The sequence below is a fragment of the Suncus etruscus genome, chromosome 2 (assembly GCF_024139225.1).
Source record: "Suncus etruscus isolate mSunEtr1 chromosome 2, mSunEtr1.pri.cur, whole genome shotgun sequence".
NCBI lineage: Eukaryota > Metazoa > Chordata > Mammalia > Eulipotyphla > Soricidae > Suncus > Suncus etruscus.
In genome coordinates, this window is record NC_064849.1 from 51,461,307 (window position 1) to 51,475,015 (window position 13,709).

The 13,709-nt window shown below is 36.8% G+C and overlaps 1 protein-coding gene across 1 annotated transcript in view; it reads right to left on the reverse strand.

The window, feature by feature from the left end:
- The window catches only part of MIPOL1 (mirror-image polydactyly 1), a 251,632-nt gene that overhangs the window by 218,209 nt on the left and 19,714 nt on the right, over nt 1–13,709 (reverse strand). Inside the window, exons 3-4 of the mRNA XM_049766979.1 lie at nt 2,042–2,249; nt 822–957 (exon numbers count right to left, since the gene is read on the reverse strand). Coding sequence (XP_049622936.1) covers nt 822–957; nt 2,042–2,249 — 344 coding nt within the window. The remainder of the gene's footprint in view (nt 1–821; nt 958–2,041; nt 2,250–13,709) is intronic.

Sequence of the window (13,709 nt, forward strand, 5' to 3'; positions counted from 1 at the left end):
GCAAACCCCAGTTCAATCACCTATACCTGACACCCAACATAGTTCCGAGTCTGCCAGGATTGATCCCTGAATGCAGACCCAGGAGTAAGCCCGAAGCAGTTGGATGTGGCCGCCAAAAAACAAGACAAACAAAAATACTAAAAAAATTAAACAAGGGCCAGAGCAGTGGCACAATGGTGAGCATTGGCCACCAGAAAATAAAATAAAATAAAGTAGAAAGTAAAATTGAATTACAAAGAGTTACAAGACAAACTTGAAGGTCAACATCTAAAAGCATACCAACATACCAAGCCATTAGTGCATTTTCTACAGGGTCTATTTTTTTTGTTTTGTTTTGTTTTTGTTGTTGTTGTTTTTGGGCCACATCCGGTGGCAGTCAGGGGTTACTCCTGGCTGTCTGCTCAGAAATAGCTCCTGGCAGGCACAGGGATCCGTATGGGATGCCAGGATTCGAACCAACCACCTTAGGTCCTGGGTCGGCTGCTTGCAAGGCAAATGCCACCATGCTATCTCTCCAGCCTCCTATATGGTCTCTTTTTATTTTATTTTATATTACTATTTTATTTGAGCACCATGGACATAAAATTGTTCATGATTCTTTCAGTTATAGAATGTACACCATCCATTTCCTGCCACCTATGTCCTCAATTCGTCTGAGGCAGGCATAGTCTCTCTCTCTATTATTCTCTTTCTCTTCATCCTCCTCCTCCTCCTCCTCCTCCTTCCTCCTCCTCTTGCTCCTCCTCCTTTTTCTTCTTCTCTTTCCCTCCCTCCTCCCTTTTTGGTACTGTGGTTTGCACTATTTTAATGAAGAATGGTACCTTTTTATTGCTTGCTCTGAGAATGTCCAATTCTTTCATAAGAAATGATACTGTCTTCTCTGTATGTAAGTCTGAAGCAACATGAGAAGGAATCATATACTCATAATGCATATCTTTATTTCTATGATTCATTATGCTGTAATAAATAAAACAACAATTTTATTTATATATTTATTTATACATATAAATTTTATAAAGGATCTATACTTTTTTTTACTTCAAATAAAGGCAGGAGACAAGTTAAACTATATATATTTTTTCTTTTCTCTTGTTATAATGCCAAGTATAAAAAAAGTGAACATCAAGTTCATAGAGATGCTATCAACTCAGAGAACAAAGTCTGTGGAAAGTAAAAGTATTTTTTTAATTTTAATATTTTAAAGCAGAACCAACTGTGGATATGCAGTAAAAAGGAATGAAAAGGAAAAGGGTCTTAGCCCAATCTCCTCTACTTACTTTCCCCATATTTATCACTCTTCATTTATGCCTACTTTTTTTCCCCAACACTATTCCAATCTTCACTTTACTAAGAATGTAACTGATTTCTAAAAGAAGGGCTACATTAATATAGCTACTTTATTAAATCTAACATTCCTTAATATAACAACTAAATTATTTGAAATAACTGGAAATTGCTATTTTTATGCAGTACTGACAAAAGTGTTGTCTGGGCTCAAATTATGTAAGAGAACTATTTTTAAAATTTAGGAATATTTGCAAGTTACATGACTAATTATCAAATACTTTAACCCTATAGGTATCAACTAGAGGTGTAAAATTCAAGTAACTTCATGTGAAAAGTGCATGGGTAAAGTCGCAGAATGTATAAAATTAAAAAAGGCAAATGGAAGAGCCGTTCAAAAAACATTCAAATCAGTTTTAAAAAAAATGTGCTAACCGTGTGTTTATTTTGCGCTTGTGCTGCCAGTTCAGAGCTCTGATAAATAATATCTCACTTATATCAATTTAGATCCATAATAAAAGGTGTTGGAAAACACTACTTAACAATAACTAAAATCACACAACCTAGCTATTTAGAAAAATACTATAAATGTAAAGGTAATAGTAGGCAACCATACATTCCCGAAATTATAATAAATTACTAAAATATCAAATTTAGCCCATTTCATAAAAAGAATGGAAAGAAAAAAGTAGGAAGAAAGAGTAAGAAAGAATTCTTCCAAATCTTATTTTCTAAATCTAGAGATCCTAGTATTCACCTGGAATTCTCAGTAGTGTGGTAATCTGTCTCATCACCAGGATGAGACAATTGTTCCGGCAATTCTGTTCCTCCATATTTTGTTTCATTGACTAATTCCATGAATTTCTGCTGCATGCTTGCTGTAGAATGTATATTCTGCTGTATATCAGGCTCTGTACTTTTATTTCCCTCTGTTACGCATTGTTCAACAGAACCATTGGCTCCATCTGTAGTTAAAACAAAACACATTATATGAGTATCATATATTTAGATATTAATAGCTACATTTTAAATCAATATGATTATATTTGTGACAATACACAGTCTCATAACTTTGAACACATAATCAGTATTACCCATGTTTTTTGGGGGGGCACACCTGGTGACACTCAGGGGTTGCTCCTGGATATGTGCTCAGAAATCGCTCCTGGCTTGGGGGTCCATATGGGACACTAGAAGATAGAATCGCTGTCCGTCCTAGTCTAGCACAGGCAAGGCAGATGCCTTACCACTTGCGCCTCCGCTCCGGCCCTCCATGAGTTTATTTTAGAATGTAGAAAAGTTTATTGGAAAGTAAAGAAAAAAAGAAAAGAAACCTTCCAAGTGGGGAGAAACAGTATAGGACTGCATTCAGGATTCCCAATCTTAAATAAGACAAATATTCACAGAATGATTTTGATACTAATACTTTCATTTCAATATTTATTTAGGACCATAGTTTCCAAGGTTTCCAAGGTTAGCTCTACATTAAATAATTTTTAAACATCCTAAAATCTACCCTATACCTCATACTAACTAATCAAAAAGTTTCTGAAAGTGATTATTAGATGGTTCAAATATATAAACTAGGTAAGGAATCACAGATTTACAGGTATTATTTTCTATATTACTTGCTTAGATTTTGAAAAATAGAATGGAAGAAAGTAATGGATCTTAGTGAAATAAAATAAACTCTAGCCTGGGCTAGAAAGTCAGTTCTACTAAATCTATAACTTTGGGCAAAAAATGTAAATCCTCCATACTTCAATTTCTTGATTGTAAAATGAAACTATAATACACTTGTTAAGCTGTGAAGATTATAGAAATGAATGCAAAGCACCTGGCATAGTGTCTGGCAATTACCATATTTTTCAGCATATAAGGCGACTGGGTGTATAAGACGAATCCCTACTTTTCCTGTTAAAATATAGGATTTGGGCTATATTCACCCTATAAAACTACTCAACACACATCATATGGAAATTAAAAACATAAGAGAATAAATAATAGAATCCTTAAAGGTTAACAGTATATGTATAATAAAGCTAGACTTTGGAGTCCCAACAATCATTTTACATTTGTCATTTGTAGTAAGTGACTATAATTTTTAATTGTGATCTACATTGAGAGCAGGGAGAAGGAGCTCCTCCAAGAGCAGATGGCTGGGGCGCAGTGATTAATAACAGCTAGAGGGAGAAAGAGCACCTCCTCTGTGTCCCATAAAAGCTGATCAGAGGACTGAGCACCAGAAAACCGCATTCCTGGTGGCTGGATGAGATGCGGTGCTCAGTAACTCAGCTTCTATGTGTGCTCTGAAAGATGAATCAGGACAAGCAGAGGACTGAGTGATGATGCCTGGCAGTGGATGGGAGGTGGCAGTAAAAGGGGGCGGATCACTCGTCACTGAAGATGGAGTAAGTTTCAGCATGCTGTATACCGATGTATAAGACTGCCCTGATTTTTAAGTAGTTTTTCATGGGTTAAAAAGTTGTCTTATGGGGGTGGAGCGTTAGTGCATGCCGTAAGACATCTGCTTTGCGCATGCTAGCCTAGGACGGACCTTGGTTTGATCCCCTGGCATCTCATATGGTCCCCCAAGCCAGGGGAGATTTCTGAGCACATAGCCAGGAGTAACCCCTGAGTTCCACTGGGCCCAAAACCAAAACAAACAAAAAAGTCATTTTATATGCCAGAAAATACGGTAAATATCAGCTAAAAATATAATCACTGTTATAATATAAAAATACATATAAGGAAAATTTTTAACTTTGATGTATCAGAGATATGTTCTACACTAGAAACTCTGTTCTATAATGCCTAGCTATCTCATAAAAGTGGGCAAGATACTTGTATCTTATATGGTCCCCTGAATCTGCCAGGAATGATCTCTGAACTAAGACAATAAGCACTGAGCATAACAGGAGTAACCCCAAAATAACAATTTAAAAAAAAAAAGAAGCAGCAGATAAGTTTCATCTACTTATAGATGTTTCTTCCAACCTGTCAAACTTAAATGCCCTTAAAGAAATATTGCAGTTTTAGAATAAGAACAAAACTGGGAATAATAAGTAAGTTGGGTTATACCTGGCTGTCTTGGATTCCCTATAGTACCAGGGATCAAACTAGGTTCAGACACATGCACAGCTGATCCATATAACCTGTACTATCTTTCTGGTCCAAAATAATGTATAACAAATTATAACTTCTTTTCAATTTTATAAATAGAATTTCATTATTTTACATTTTATAATTTTTCTTTATAATTTCTAAATATATTTGCTTTAAAATATGCTAAAATTAGCTAAAATAAATCATACAATATCTAAGTTCTATAAATTATCTAATTGGGGAACAAAAGTCAGATAGGAAACTATTTATTTTTGATAAATTACTTCAAATGAGGGAATAAACTGAGTTATCTACTACTGTAAGACTGAAATTTCACTATCATATTGTCTTGTTTTTAGCTTTAACTACTTTACAATATCTGAAGATTATTCAGTGTTTCTCAACATTTAGAAACTTTTATTTTGTTTCAAATGTTTATTATGTTTCTTTTCTAGAATAGACCAGAATTCATGAAATTAAATTATCAATATGTAATTGAGAGAATTTTATAAGCAGATAATATGGAATATCTCTATATTTCTCTCCAGGATAAATAAAAAAAAGTACAGACACAGAAAATACCAGGCATTAATAAATTTATTTTGTTTATTTATTAACAAATAAAAAGGATACACGTTCCATGGTACCAGACTAACTGCTCTAAGAATCTTAAGTTTTGATTCTGTTAAGATCAAACTTAACATTATTCGAAATTTATTCCATGTATTTTCCATTTGTTTGTTTGTTCAAATAAAAGCTACAGCTCTGGTGGGCTCATCCAGTACTGATGACTAAAATCTAGAACAGTCCTGCCAGGCATCAGTTCATGCCTAGAAATATATATCTGGCTTTTTAATTCTATGTTTTAAACTCCTTATTTCTTTTTTTTTTTTTTTTTTTTTTCATTTTTTGCCTATACCAATTCTTTTTTTTTTTTTTTTTTTTTTTTTTTTAATTTTTTTTTTATTTAAACACCTTGATTACATACATGATTGTGTTTGGGTTTCAGTCATAAAAGGAACACCACCCATCACCAGTGCAACATTCCCATCACCCAAGTCCCAAATCACCCTCCTCCCCACCCAACCCCCGCCTGTACCCTAAACAGGCTCTACATTTCCCTCATACATTCTCAATATTAGGACAGTTCAAAATGTAGTTATTTCTCTAACTAAACTCATCACTCTTTGTGGTGAGCTTCCTGAGGTGAGCTGGAACTTCCAGCTCTTTTCTCTTTTGTGTCTGAAAATTATTATTACAAGGGTGTCTTTCATTTTTCTTAAAACCCATAGATGAGTGAGACCATTCTGCGTTTTTCTCTCTCTCTCTGACTTATTTCACTCAGCATAATAGATTCCATGTACATCCATGTATAGGAAAATTTCATGACTTCATCTCTCCTGACAGCTGCATAATATTCCATTGTGTATATGTACCACAGTTTCTTTAGCCATTCATCTGTTGAAGGGCATCTTGGTTGTTTCCAGAGTCTTGCTATGGTAAATAGAGCTGCAATGAATATAGGTGTAAGGAAGGGGTTTTTGTATTGTATTTTTGTGTTCCTAGGGTATATTCCTAGGAGTGGTATAGCTGGATCGTATGGGAGCTCGATTTCCAGTTTTTGGAGGAATCTCCATATCGCTTTCCATAAAGGTTGAACTAGACAGCATTCCCACCAGCAGTGGATAAGAGTTCCTTTCTCTCCACATCCCCGCCAACACTGTTTATTCTCATTCTTTGTGATGTGTGCCATTCTCTGGGGTGTGAGGTGGTATCTCATCGTTGTTTTGATTTGCATCTCCCTGATGATTAGTGATGTGGAACATTTTTTCATGTGTCTTTTGGCCATGCGTATTTCTTCTTTGTCAAAGTGTCTGTTCATTTCTTCTCCCCATTTTTTGATGGGGTTAGATGTTTTTTTCTTGTAAAGTTCTGTCAGTGCCTTGTATATTTTGGAGATTAGCCCCTTATCTGATGGGTATTGGGTGAATAGTTTCTCCCACTCAGTGGGTGGCTCTTGTATCCTGGGCACTATTTCCTTTGAGGTGCAGAAGCTTCTCAGCTTAATATATTCCCATCTGTTAATCTCTGCTTTCACTTGCTTGGAGAGTGCAGTTTCCTCCTTGAAGATGCCTGTAATGTCCTGTAGTGTTTTGCCTATGTGCTGTTCTATATATCTTATGGTTTTGGGGCTGATATCGAGGTCTTTAATCCATTTGGATTTTACCTTTGTACATGATGTTAGCTGGGGGTCTAAGTTTAATTTTTTGCAAGTGGCTATCCAATTGTGCCAACACCACTTGTTGAAGAGGCTTTCCCTGCTCCATTTAGGATTTCCTGCTCCTTTATCAAAAATTAGATGGTTGTATCTCTGGGGATCATTTTCTGAGTATTCAAGCCTATTCCACTGATCTGAGGACCTATCCTTATTCCAATACCATGCTGTTTTGATAACTGTTGCTTTGTAGTACAGTTTAAAGTTGGGAAAAGTAATTCCTCCCATATTCTTTTTCCCAATGATTGCTTTAGCTATTCGAGGGTGTTTATTGTTCCAAATGAATTTCAAAAGTGTCTGATCCACTTCTTTGAAGAATGTCATGGGTATCTTTAGAGGGATGGCATTAAATCTGTATAATGCCTTGGGGAGTATTGACATTTTGATGATGTTAATCCTGCCAATCCATGAGCAGGGTATGTGTTTCCATTTCCGTGTGTCCTCTCTTATTTCTTGGAGCAGAGTTTTATAGTTTTCTTTGTATAGGTCCTTCACATATTTAGTCAAGTTGATTCCAAGATATTTGAGTTTGTGTGGTACTATTGTGAATGGGGTTGTTTTCTTAATGTCCATTTCTTCTTTATTACTGTTGGTGTATAGAAAGGCCATTGATTTTTGTGTGTTAATTTTGTAGCCTGCCACCTTGCTATATGAGTCTATTGTTTCTAGAAGCTTTTTGATAGAGTCTTTAGGGTTTTCTAAGTAGAGTATCATGTCATCTGCAAACAGTGAGAGCTTGACTTCTTCCTTTCCTATCTGGATTCCCTTGATATCCTTTTCTTGCCTAATCGCTATAGCAAGTACTTCCAGTGCTATGTTGAATAGGAGTGGTGAGAGAGGACAGCCTTGTCTTGTGCCAGAATTTAGAGGGAAGGCTTTCAGTTTTTCTCCATTGAGGATAATATTTGCCACTGGCTTGTGGTAGATGGCCTTCACTATATTGAGAAAGGTTCCCTCCATTCCCATCTTGCTGAGAGTTTTGATCAAGAATGGGTGTTGGACCTTATCAAATGCTTTCTCTGCATCTATTGATATGATCATGTGGTTTTTATTTTTCTTGTTATTGATGTTGTGTATTATGTTGATAGATTTACGGATGTTAAACCAGCCTTGCATTCCTGGAATGAAACCTACTTGATCGTAGTGGATGATCTTCTTAATGAGGCATTGAATCCTATTTGCCAGGATTTTGTTGAGGATCTTTGCATCTGCATTCATCAGTGATATTGGTCTGTAATTTTCTTTTTTGGTAGCGTCTCTGTCTGGTTTAGGTATCAAGGTGATGTTGGCTTCATAAAAGCTATTTGGAAGTGTTTCTGTTTGTTCAATTTCATGAAAGAGTCTTGCCAAGATTGGCAGTAGTTCCTCTTGGAAAGTTTGATAGAATTCATTAGTGAATCCATCTGGACCTGGGCTTTTGTTTTTCGGCAGACATTTGATTACTGTTTTAATTTCATCAATGGTGATGGGGGTGTTTAGATATGCTACATCCTCTTCCTTCAACCGTGGAAGATTATAAGAGTCCAAGAATTTATCCATTTCTTCCAGGTTCTCATTTTTAGTGGCGTAGAGTTTTTCAAAGTAGTTTCTGATTACCCTTTGAATCTCTGTCATATCAGTAGTGATCTCTCCTTTTTCATTCCTGATACGAGTTATCAAGTTTCTCTCTCTCTCTTTCTTTGTTAGGTTTGCCAGTGGTCTATCAATCTTGTTTATTTTTTCAAAGAACCAACTTCTGCTTTCGTTGATCTTTCGGATTGTTTTTTGAGTTTCCACTTCGTTGATTTCTGCTCTCAGCTTTGTTATTTCCTTCTGTCTTCCTGTTCTTGGGTCCTTTTGTTGAGCATTTTCTAGTTCTATTAGCTGTGTCATTAAGCTACTCAGGTAAGCTCCTTCTTCCTTCCTGATGTGTGCTTGCAAAGCTATAAATTTTCCTCTCAGTACTGCTTTTGCTGTGTCCCATAAGTTCTGAGAGTTTGTGTCTTGATTGTCATTTGTTTCCAGGAACCTTTTTATTTCCTCCTTGATTTCATCTCGGACCCACTGGTTATTGAGCATGAGGCTGTTTAACTTCCAGGTGTTAAAGTGTTTCTTCTGAGTCCCTTTGGAGTTCACAAATAATTTCAGAGCCTTGTGGTCAGCGAAGGTAGTCTGCAAAATTTCTATCCTCTTGATCTTATGGAGGTATGTTTTATGTGCCAGCATGTAGTCTATCCTGGAGAATGTCCCATGTACATTGGAGAAGAATGTGTATCCAGGTTTCTGGGGATGGAGTGTCCTATATATATCCACTAGGCCTCTTTCTTCCATTTCTCTCCTCAGGTCTAGTATATTCTTGTTGGGTTTCAGTCTGGTTGACCTGTCCAGTGTTGACAAAGCCGTGTTTAGGTCCCCCACAATTATTGTGTTGTTGTTATTATTTTTCAGATTTGTCAGCAGTTGTATTAAATATTTTGCTGGCCCCTCATTCGGTGCATATATGTTTAGGAGAGTGAATTCTTCCTGCTCTACGTACCCCTTGATTAATATAAAATGTCCGTCTTTGTCCCTTACAACCTTCCTGAGTATAAAGTTTGCATTATCTGATATTAGTATGGCCACTCCAGCTTTTTTATGGGTGTTGTTTGCTTGGATAACTTTTCTCCAGCCTTTTATTTTGAGTCTATGTTTGTTCTGACTATTCAGGTGCGTTTCTTGTAGGCAGCAGAAGGTTGGATTGAGTTTTTTGATCCATTTAGCCACTCTGTGTCTCTTAACTGGTGCATTTAGTCCATTGACGTTGAGAGAAAGAATTGTCCTGGGATTTAACGCCATCTTTATTTCAAAATTTGGTGTGTCTTTTGGGTAGTCTTGTCTTAGATTAGGTCTTTCAGTTTTTCTCTTAAGACTGGTTTTGTGTCTGTGAAGTTTCTGAGCTGTTTTTTGTCTGTGAAACCATGTATTCTTCCATCAAACCGGAAAGTGAGTTTTGCTGGGTATAGTATTCTGGGTGAAGCATTCATTTCATTCAGTCTTGTCACAATATCCCACCACTGCTTTCTGGCATTGAGCGTTTCTGGTGACAGGTCTGCTGTAAATCTCAGGGAAGCTTGCTTGAACATGATTTCCCCTTTTGATCTTGCTGTTTTCAGAATTCTGTCTCTATCTGTGGGATTTGTCATTGTGACTAGGATGTGTCTTGGGGTGGTTTTTCTGGGGTCTCTTTTGGTTGGTACTCTTCGGGCATGCAGGATTTGATCACATATATTCTTTAGCTCTGGAAGTTTCTCTTTAATGATGTTCTTGACCATTGATTCTTCCTGGAAATTTTCTTCCTGGGTCTCTGGGACTCCAATGATTCTTAAGTTGTTTCTGTTGATCTTATCATAGACTTCTATTTTCGTCTGTTCCCATTCTTTGACTAATTTTTCCATTGTCTGCTCATTTGCTTTAAGTTTTTTGTCCAATCTCTCCTGCTGTATGGAATTGTTATGTATCTCATCTTCCACAGCACCAAGTCTATTCTCAGCTTCTGATACCCTGTCCCAGAGCTTATCCATTTTGTCATTCACTTCGTTTACTGAGTTTTTCAGGCCTGTTAGTTGACATGTTATTTCAGTTTGGAGTTTTGTCATTTCTGCCTTCATATTTTCTTGGTTCTTATTAGTGTTCTGTTCAACTCGATCCATGGTTTCTTGGAGTCTGTTGAGCACCTTCCATATTGCTAGTCTAAAGTCCTTATCTGAGAGGTTGATTAGTTGTTCAGTCATTATCTGGTCCTCAGAATTGTCATCTTCATTCTCTATGTCTGATGCTGGCCTGCGCTGTTTCCCCATTGTCACATTTGTATTGTGGGTTTTTCTACGTGTTGTAGTGGTATTCATTGTCTATATGATGTAGGCAGCACACTCCTCTGGCTCCTCCCTTTCTGGATGGGCTGACTTGCCTCTAAGGGAGGGGAGTCCTCCGTGGATGAAGCCTCACACTGGGTCAAATCTTAGGCCCGAGCATGTAACAGAGAAGACAGTCCAGAGAGAAATGTTTGCTTCTGTGATATAGCGCCGTTCTTAGTGTGATTTTTCCTTCTTGTTGCAATGGAGTTCTTTCCTTAGAAAGAGTGCACGGCCGCGTAGCGAAGCGGAGCGGCCGTGCTCCTCTGAGCCTCTTTTTGCTCCACTCGCAAGAGTTTCACGCAAGAGGACAGTAGACAGACATAGACAGGTCACACTCACAGTCTTTCACAGCTGAGCCCCACTGGGCCGGTGTACTTTCGCGGATTTTCCCCGCCTGGTGTCACACACAGGGAGCCAGCTTTTGCAAAGGATAGCCGGTTTTTATGCTCTGAAGTCCCTCCCTGAAAATGGCGTCTGGGCGAGCGAGGTTTCTGGAGGCTCTTTTTGCCCCACTCGCAAGAGTTTCACGCAAGAGGACAGTAGACAGACATAGACAGGTCACACTCACAGTCTTTCACAGCTGAGCCCCACTGGGCCGGTGTACTTTCGCGGATTTTCCCCGCCTGGTGTCACACACAGGGAGCCAGCTTTTGCAAAGGATAGCCGGCTTTTATGCTCTGAAGTCCCTCCCTGAAAATGGCGTCTGGGCAAGCGAGGTTTCTGGAGGCTCTTTTTGCCCCACTCGCAAGGGTTTCACGCAAGAGGACAGTAGACAGACATAGACAGGTCACACTCACAGTCTTTCACAGCTGAGCCCCACTGGGCCGGTGTACTTTCGCGGATTTTCCCCGCCTGGTGTCACACACAGGGAGCCTAAACTCCTTATTTCTAAGTCTAATTCTGTTATGTTTTTAAACCGCTATCTACCCCAAGTACTTACTTTATTCCATCTCATATATTTACTTACTACTTGTTTAGAAGATATCTTTCTGACTTTAACTATTTCAGTTGTTGTGATCTTTTGAATAATCCCTGGTAATAATTCATGCCTTTTTAACTATAGTAATGTTACCGTCCCACAAACTTTGAGCAAATAGGGGGATTTCTGAATCTAAGGGCTCTTTTCCGATTCTGCCCTTGTAATATTTATTATTAAAATAAATTCACAAAGTTCTAATATACTTCTGAATCTTAATACTCAATTTTTGAAGAAGCCATACTGTGTGATTAAGTCAGATTTCCAGATGCTTCTAATATTGCTCTATATTAAATGGTTTAGTATTTTTGTTTTGTTTTTGGGCTTACACCCAGTGAAGTTCAATGGTTACTCCTGGCTCTGCATTCAGAAATTACTCTCAGTGGTGTTCAGGGGATGATATGGGATGGCGGGGATCAAACCCAGGCCTGATACATGCAAGGTAAGTGCCTAACCTACTGGACTATCTGGAGAGACCCCTGGTTTAGACTCTTAATGGTTTTATTATTTATTAGACATTGAGGCTTGGCCTGCAAATTAGAGTAGTGTACTTTTCTGGTCATTTAATTTTAATAAGTTCAAGGCAATCTATAAAAAAAACTTCCTTTCTCATATCAGTCATTTTAGCAAACATTAGTTCATTTTGAGTGCATTACCCATTATCAGAATTCTATCACTTATATTGAAATATTAATCCCATCCAAATAAGTGCTTTTGTAATGATCCTCTGAAAAATGACAAATTGATATATTCTCTGATAAATACTGGGAAAACAAGAAAGAGTAAATGTTCTCTCAAGAACCCTGTTATCTAGAGAAGGTAAGCTAATAGTGATGTACTGTTGGAATACATGAGGACATTAGAGATCAAATACCAAAGAAGTAAACATATGGATGTATAACTGAAAAACTCTGAGAAAGTTCCACAAAAGCATTCATTATACAAAAAATAAACAAAAACAAGTAGAACTATTCAATGAAACAAACTACTCAATAGATTGAATTGGGTAAAGATAAAAGATGACTGACTGGAAGAATAAAAATATGAAAGCAGAACAGAAATAGAGATGAATTATTTGAAGACAAACTATTTGAATAACACAAAAACATTTCTTGCACTGAATGACAATATGTCATAGTTAGGAAGTAAAAATTCCTAAAATGAGTATCATGTAATGAAATCAATGATATACATCATTTGGAAATAGACTGACAGACAAACTGGTGATAAATGATGGGAGAAAATCAAGGAAACAGGGTACTCTATGTCACCCTTAAGAAAAAAAATTAGCAAGAATGAGAGCAGGAATGAAAACAAAATACAAAGATTTCAGTGATAGCATAAATATGCTGGAAAAATCAGTGACATATAAGAAAGCTGAAACTTAATGTATGACAATTTATTTCTTTTGATCATTTAAAGTTTTGAAATACTGACTGGAGCAATAGCATAGCGGGGAGGGCACTTGCCTTGCATTATGACCAACCCCAACCCTGATACCCTAGATCCCAGAATATTCTCCAAACAACAAAGAGTAAGCCCTGACCACAGTTGGGTGTGACACAAAAACCAAAAAGCTAAATTAATTTAAAATAATCAAATTTTGAAATATTTCTGTATTAAGTTGCAAAAGTTGTATAAAGAATTCCTTATACCCTTTATATAGATTCCCAAATGTTAACATTTTATGTTTATTTTCTTACGTAAAGATGACTTCATTGAAACATAACTGATATACAAATGCACATATCGAAAGTATACTAATAATGTTTTTAAGCATGTATACAACTATAAAATTATAATAAAGTCTACTTCTTTACAGGCTTCCCTTTTAGTTTATCACTTTCTTCCCATGTCTTGCCTTTTTAGAATTTTTATTCTAAATTATCCAATGCCTAAATTAATTTCACTTTGATTTAGTACCTGCTTTAATAAAGAGATGATACTTAGTGCCTCTAACTCAGTCTTCTACTTTTTCCCCCTGAAATTACTTAGTTCAGCAGAAAGATCTTTACAAATGGTACTGAGATGAATATACTAACAGCTTTAGTTACGCAGTTCCTACTGGTCTATTATTTGAAATCAAACTTCATAGAAAAAATATTTAATTCAATAAAATCAAAACTTAAATGACTGTATGGGTGTATTTTTCACATTGTAATTAATAGGTAATATGCATGTTCAAAAGCAAAGCATG